Source organism: Limulus polyphemus, unplaced genomic scaffold, assembly GCF_000517525.1.
Source record: "Limulus polyphemus unplaced genomic scaffold, Limulus_polyphemus-2.1.2 Scaffold143, whole genome shotgun sequence".
NCBI classification, from domain to species: domain Eukaryota; kingdom Metazoa; phylum Arthropoda; class Merostomata; order Xiphosura; family Limulidae; genus Limulus; species Limulus polyphemus.
Genome location: NW_013665753.1, coordinates 206,700 through 214,497, shown reverse-complemented (window position 1 = coordinate 214,497; position 7,798 = coordinate 206,700). Strand labels below are relative to the sequence as shown.

The 7,798-nt window shown below is 34.4% G+C and overlaps 1 protein-coding gene across 2 annotated transcripts in view; it reads right to left on the bottom strand.

Moving 5' to 3' along the window:
- LOC106474864 (synaptotagmin-10-like) overlaps positions 1-7,798 on the bottom strand; it is a 64,248-nt gene that overhangs the window by 39,840 nt on the left and 16,610 nt on the right. For both annotated transcript variants that reach the window (XM_022380103.1, XM_022380106.1), the window contains 2 exons: positions 6,473-6,826; positions 2,613-2,806 (listed from right to left, as the gene is read on the bottom strand). In XM_022380103.1, coding sequence (XP_022235811.1) covers positions 2,613-2,806; positions 6,473-6,826 — 548 coding nt within the window. The remainder of the gene's footprint in view (positions 1-2,612; positions 2,807-6,472; positions 6,827-7,798) is intronic.

The following is a 7,798-nucleotide window of genomic DNA, read 5'->3' as shown; positions in this document are numbered from 1 at the left end:
CCTTATGGTATTGTTTCTTTGGTTTGCTATCAGCTGTTGATTCCTCAATTTCTCAACTATAATGGTAATTATAGCATTTTGGCACTTGTGTATGAAGTTAATATCATAAATAATATTCAAAGTTAAACTAGTACTCAGTTAAAAACATTTTATTTAGGCCTATCTATGGTCTTCAAAAAGTTGATGACTCTACATGTTTCGATGTTACAACGTCATTCTCAGGAGTAACGTCGAAACATGTAGAGTCGTCATCTTTTTGAAGATCATAGATAGGCCTAAATAAAATGTTTTTTAACTGTGTACCAGTTTAACTTTGAATATTATTTATGATATTAACTTCATACACAAGTGCCAAAATACTATAATTACCATTATAGTTGAGAAATTGAGGAATCAACAGCTGATAGCAAACCAAAGAAACAATACCATAAGGATGAGTCTTTAGGCCCAATTAGATCAAAGTGAATTATAAAGACCTAACCAGACACTGTAAAACAAGAATTAACTGGACTTATGAGGCAAACTCCAGCTGAGAATACTCTATCTACTCCATATGAGAGAATAAGTTTATTATTTAAAGAAACCAATCGAAGAGTTCATGGGTTTATTAATGAATCACCTTGCAGGATGTTGATTAACACTGGTTTTATAGCTACGACATGAGTTGATAATGAAAGTGAGAAACTTCCTCCAGAGACGAAGAAAAAATTAATTGATGCAAACAGTAAGTGGATATAAAGTTCCAGCAAGAGGAAAGTTAGAAGTTATCCTTACTGTTGGAAATTTCTATACACCCCATGAAGTTTGTGTAACTGATATCGAGGAGTGCATATTGTGAATTGACTTCATGCAGTCACACAGAAGCAAGAGTAGGCTAGCTTCAGTCAGTATACTAGAGATTGAATTTCCAGTGACAACAAGAAGGACAATAATTATACTACCAAGAAGTGAAATATTCAAACCAGGACTTCTTATGAATAAATTAACATCTAGTGGCTGAAGCACAGTATAACCACAAACTCCAGCATATCTGAGGGGTTATTGGTTGGAAGCAATTTCGTGGATCTGAAGAATGAAGATGTTATCATTAGAACCATGAACACAACAAACCATGAAATTCAAGTGAAGTATGGATTGGACAGTACAAGATATGAAGCTGTACAGGTAGTATTTCCACATCCAAGTACATTAGAAGTGGTCATCTTTAAGGTAGGAAGTCGGATGTCAAATCCTCACATAAGGACAATTTACCACCTCATTTACAAGAGTTGTATGACCAGAGATGTGGAGGTATTACAACTGATGTATGCCATAGACCACATGACTTGTTCACGGAATATCAAGATATCTTCTCCAAAGATATTCTCATAGCTTAGAATGAACAAATATAAAATATCATAAGATTGATAATGGATATGTAGTCCAAATAGATCTGACAGCCAGACGACCCTAACTTGTAAAACAGGCTGAGGCTGTCAAAGAGAGAGAGAAGTCATTAAAGAGCATCTATCTTCTGATGGAATGGTTGAGAGATGCAACTACACACAGTTAAATCGATCATCTATGTATGCGGATGAACATAAAAAAACGTGAGATCAAGATCTTCCACGGTTACTGATGAATTATCGTACAGTAGTACATGAAGCTACAGGCAACACATCAGCATCACTTACATTTGGGAGAGAACAGAAAGTACTATTGGACCTTCTGTATTCTCGTTTGAAGAACAGTCACACGGAAGAGCCTTGCACAGAATATGTAAAGAGATAAAGAACACCATTATTTTTGTAAATACCATATTTCTCGTATTAAATACACCCCTTCATCTTTTTGTCTTGTAAGTAAGGAAAAACAAGTAAAAGGGCGAATATACTAGTAAGCCTTTGTAGTTTATGATGCAAGCCTTGAGCAAGTAATATAACTAAGTAATAGCCCTCAATCGAAACAAAGGCTGGGTTTGTTGGTTTAAAAAAATTGCGCAAAGCTACTCAAGGGCTATCTGCACTAGCCGTCCCTCATTTAGAAATGATAAACTAGAGGGAAGGTAGTTATTCAACACCACCCTCTTACAAATCTTGGGCTACTCTTTTACCAAAGAAAAGTGGAGTTGACCACCACAATATAACGCCCCCACTGTTGAAAGGGCGAGCATGTTCAGTGACCGGATTCGACTTTGTATAGCATCAGTTTTTTGTTACGTTACGAAATATGTTATTTTACAAAGTTAAAAACATAAAAATATACAGATTTTATGAATATCACATTTAAACGAACAATATCAATCATAGATGTTTGTTAATGAATAATTATAAAAAAATGAAAAAACAAACACAAACTACAGGTTTATAACGATCAGGCTCAAAATATTTGTTTTCTAAGGTTCTTTGATTCAGACAGTTACTGTAACACATAGATAAAAGATATTTATATATCTCAACAATACTTCAATAGTCAAATGAAATCTCTGGTTATTTTGTTGCTTGGATTATGACAAAGTGTATGTAAGTTTTACTGATCTAATTATAAAATCGGAGTACTTCTGAATAATTAGATCTGCTCTAAAAATAAAATATTCTTAGATTCAGTTTACACGACAACAACAGGTTTCTCACTCTGACGACCAATCCTTCTATGTCTTGATCATATCTCAGGGTAAAGTGGATTCTTCCACATGGCTTTCCATGTTCTCCGTCTTCTTCCAGTGTACTGTTACTTTCAGTGGACGCCTTCCGCCCCAAATCTTTCTTGTAGAGCTCTGGTTTGATCTCTCCGACAGACGGCGATTCACGAGTTGCTTTGTTACAAACTATAAATAAAAACAACAACGTTTTCTTCTTACGAAGTACTATGTGAAATGGACACGGTTTGTAAATAGATATTTGGCAATTTTATTTAGGAATTAATAACTAGGTTTTTCATATGTGGCTTTTAAAGAATGCACAAGGCAGCAACTCATTTGTTTGCACAAGTTATCCGACATCTGCTTCCAACTAAACAGTTACAATAACATAATAACTGTGTAATTTAATTCTATGGTTGCTAATGTTTTAAAGTTAAATACGCTGTAGAAATAAAATAAAGTTCAAGCAAAATATCAAAAACTTTAATATTTCAAGACAAAAACATATATCATGACTAAACCTCTATAAGTTCTGATATTAACAAAGAATGATACGAGATTTTCATTTAGTGGTGAGTCAGAGTAGAGCTCTTAATATTTTAAAATACAGAACAGGATATTAATTCATTTCTTACTGAAAACCTTCCTGTGTGTTTGGGGGGGGGGAAGATAATTAGACGAATAGTACTGTTTGTTTGATTTAGAATTTTCGCGCAAAGCTACACAACAGCTGTCTGAGCCTAATCACCTCTAATTTTGAATAGATAAACTTAAAGAATGAACAACAATACCCACTACTAACTCCTGGACTACTCTACTCTGACCAAAAAGTGAGATTTGATAGTTGTTATTACAGCATAACAAAGGCCACAATGTGCAAAGCACGTTTATTATTATTTTATTTTACAATAGGACGCAAACCATGAACCAGGCCAGCTAATCATTAAGCAACAAGGCGACTAGAAGTTAAAATTCACGAAAGATATAAGCAGGTGTGAAAGAAAAAAAAAACAAGGTCATAAGAAAGTATAAAAGTACAAAAATTGTTTTATATTGCCAAAATTTGCGATTTATTAAGACAATGTCTAAAATAAACTATAAACTGAACAAAATTCCAAAGTGGACGGTTTTAATTCTATTCGAATAATGTAAAATCATTGGATCCTCTCTTCCCTCTCCATTTAGATACAAAAACCTTGTATACATTTCAGGTTATTTACATCTTCAATACTAGAATAGACTTCAGTCTATCCCAAGTTATTCTGTATATTATACACACATATATAAACATAAATGTCGTCTCCTCTCCCTCTCCCCTCTTCCCGAACGTTATATTAGTGGTATATGAAATAAGTTAATCCATCAGAGCCTAAAAAGCACATTCGGTCTGTACTTAACTTCAGTTCTAGCGGCACAAACAGATGAGAATTATGACACATTTCTAATGGACAGGATACCAACCAGTCCATCTTAAATTAATCCCAGCTATTAGCTAGTATTCATTTTACAGTTGGCAAACTGAAGCAAATATGTGGTAAAATATCTTGCAATAAAAGCAGTGTAAGTTCTCAAATTTTTTAAAGAGTGCTTCCCAATTAACAAGGAAGAACTGAAATCCATTACTCGTTTCTTTGCAAAACATTTTATTTTCCGATCTTAATAACACCCCCTATCGATTAATTTTCCGAATATCAATCAAGTTTTACTCTGACGAAGACTAAATCCGTTTCAAAATTTTACCCAACACAAAAAACTACATCAACTACAATATCCAGTTACATTTCACAGGCCTGGCATGCCCAGGGGTTAGGGCGCTTGACTCACAATCTGAGGGTCGCGGATTCGAATCTCTGTTCCACCAAACATGCTCGCCCTTTCAGCCATGGGAATGTTATAATGTAACGGTCAATCCTACTATTTTTTGGTAAAAGAATGAACTGGCATAAATTTATATACCATTAAATGAGTCATTGCAGGCATAAAGTACACTATGTTAGTAACATGTTAACTAGATTGATTGATATAAATTAGGACTGATACGATACGATAGTAGTCGATACGATACGTATTTAGATATTGATGTCCCGATACGATATAGAAGTTTTACCAACACTTTTTTTTACAAATTTTGACAGACTTATCTGTAATTTATTACCTATATTACTAAAATTGTCCTGCTACAATTTGAAGTAATTATATAAAGAAAAAAAATGATAATTTTGATTTATTTTGTATTTTTATGGAGGTTACGAGGATGGTCAAACTGACCGATTTCACATCAAATTAGGGTAGTGAATATAGCAGATAAAATATGAAGATCTATCGAAAAACAAGTTGGATATTTATTTGGAGGTTTTAAAGATTACACAAAAGAAATTTGTTAATTTTCAGATGGAGAAAAGTATTTTCAATCTTAACATGAAAAATAACTTTACACACGAAGCAGTGACTACTTTGACTCTTTATATTAAAATACCAGCGAAAGTACTCTGTTTCGCTCGGGTTATTGGGTTGATAGTACATCCTGAACCTATTTTAGCATATAAGTATAACCTATATACTTTTGTTTCTAAGCAATATGATATAAAAGCCATTGTTGGAACGCATTGTTACCAAAACGCACTTACTTTTTATATATTCGAAGCCGTTATATAAGGAACCATTTCTTTTCTATGTGGTTTTTCGCTAGCTTGCCTCATTAAAAAGATGCGCATGCGCGCACGCACATGGATAAGTAATAATACCCAGTTGCATATCCTCAGGGTCCACTTGGTATGTACGCACAATTTTAGGTTTCTAGGTCCTTTCCTCTTGGAGCTATGGCGGTCACACATACACAGTCACGCACATATGCACACGCATGCCCGTACGCACACACGCGCGTGTCTGCTTGTCTGTGATTTCTATTTGTAATATAAGAAACCACTTCTTTTCTTTCTGGTTTTTCGCCAACTTGCCTCATTAAAAAGATGCGCACGCACGTGGACAAGCTAAGTAATAATACCAAGGTGCATACCATCAGAGTCCACTTAGTATGGGTGCAAAATTTCAGGTTTCAAGGTTTTTTCCTCTTGGAGTTATGGTGGTCACACATGCACAGACACGCACGTGCGCACACACACACATGTGTGTCTGTCTGTGTCTATCTATAATATTAAAAGGGCATGTCTTGTCTGTGGGTCTGTGTGTGTGTGTGTGTGTGACTGTCATAACTCTAAGAGTGAAGATACATAAATCGTGTCGTATCGGACGATGTATCGATACAGTCGTATCACGCCTTCACAATACGATACTCGTATCGTATCGCTGAATTGCGCCACCCATAATATAAATGTACATACCTTGAAGTAGTACTTTGCGAATATCAACGTTAACCAAATTAACTTCAAAAGAGACATGTAAATATCAAATACACTATATATGTTATTAATATGTACATATCATCAAATAGGAAGTCACGGATATTAGTAAATATATAAATATTATTTTATTTGTTTGTGAAATTTTGCGCAAAGCTACTCGAGATCTAGTTGCACTAGCCGTCCCTAACTATAAAGTGGTAGACTAGATGGAAGGCAACTTTTGGGCTATTCTTTTATCAACAAATAGTGTGATTGATCGCTACATTATAACGCCCCCAAATCTGAAAGGTCTGGCATGTTGTGTGAAAGGATTCGAACCCGTGACTCGCATATTGTGAGTTGGATGTGTTCGGGCTTTAAGTATTATTGACACGTTAACAAAGTTTATATAAACTCATACATCTTCAAATGTGGCATCACAGTTATTAGGTATACTCTATGTAAATATTATTAACACATTAACTAAATAGACTGATATAAACATATATACTTTCAAACGGAACGTCGCAGATATGCAGCTGTCTTTGGAAAGTTTGGTGGCGTGTTGGAACACTTGGTAAAGTTGCTTGACGTGTTGGAGCTGTTTTCTTGCAGTGAACTTGTTTTTGGAGTTCTTCCTTGATATCTGGTAGACTGTGACTTATTTTCAATGAGGGGGCGCTACTGGGCTCTGTTGAATGTAAAGTTGTGGTCACTAGAGCGGCGCTATTGTCGTTGGCCGAGTGATTTGGCTGAAGAATAGAGACTAACCACCGATAGCTAAAGTACGTCATTATGCCCACTACAGCGACTGCCAGGATAATCAATACAATAAGAAATTGAGATACAGTTCTATGCCCGGCATCTAGAAAAAAAAATATGCATCATTTTACAGTGATATTGATGAATTGATATAAATATATATATACAGGTTGAGTCAAAAGTCCTGGTTTTCTCTGTTGTCGGAAAGTAGGTATGTTACCTTATATGATGTCATAATAAAAAGGTCAGATCAAGGTCAATCAAATGCTGTCTCTGAAGCTACCAACCTGAGATAAAATGTGTCAACGCAAAAATTTTAGCATTTGGATGATCTTGATTTGACCTTTATATCATATCATGCCGCCAATGGGCCTAAACACCTTATGTCGGCATATTTTTTGACATTCCACACCAAGTACAACAGAAAAAAAATCATCATTTTTAATTCACTCTGCTAAACTTACATTTTGTCCATTATACTTGTACTAGTAAGTTTTATAAATTTTCAAAGACAGATTATATTTTCTATCTCATGTCTTTAAGATACTGTCCTTAGATGTCTAAACATGCGAATAACTATATATACTGTATCTATATATATACATATAATTAGACAGATCACAAATATATTAATGTATATTAATCCAGATCCATTTATATTGGTTAAAAACAATAACATAAAAATACAGTATTCCTGGGTTCTGGTTTTTCCTAAGGTCTTTATTTTGAAAAGTATATAATATGGTTCAGAAACTACTTAACTATCGTTTTAGTGGTAGCTTCTATCAACGGGTCAGTAAGGTCAAGAGGTCGTAGATTGGATTTTGTGGTCAATAAAAAGAGTTATTATGCTGGATCACTCACAGAAGATAGATAACATTTGAAGATAGATAACATTTACTGTGTTTAGAGTTTGATTGCTTCTTACTAGAGACAGATAAGTTTTACTGTATTTTCTTTGATTGTTCTTTACTAGCGACAGATAAGGTTTAACTTGTATTTATTTGTATGTATTTACTTTACTTATACGTAAGGTTTTAACGTTATTAGTTATTTTACTTAATTACGTTACCCG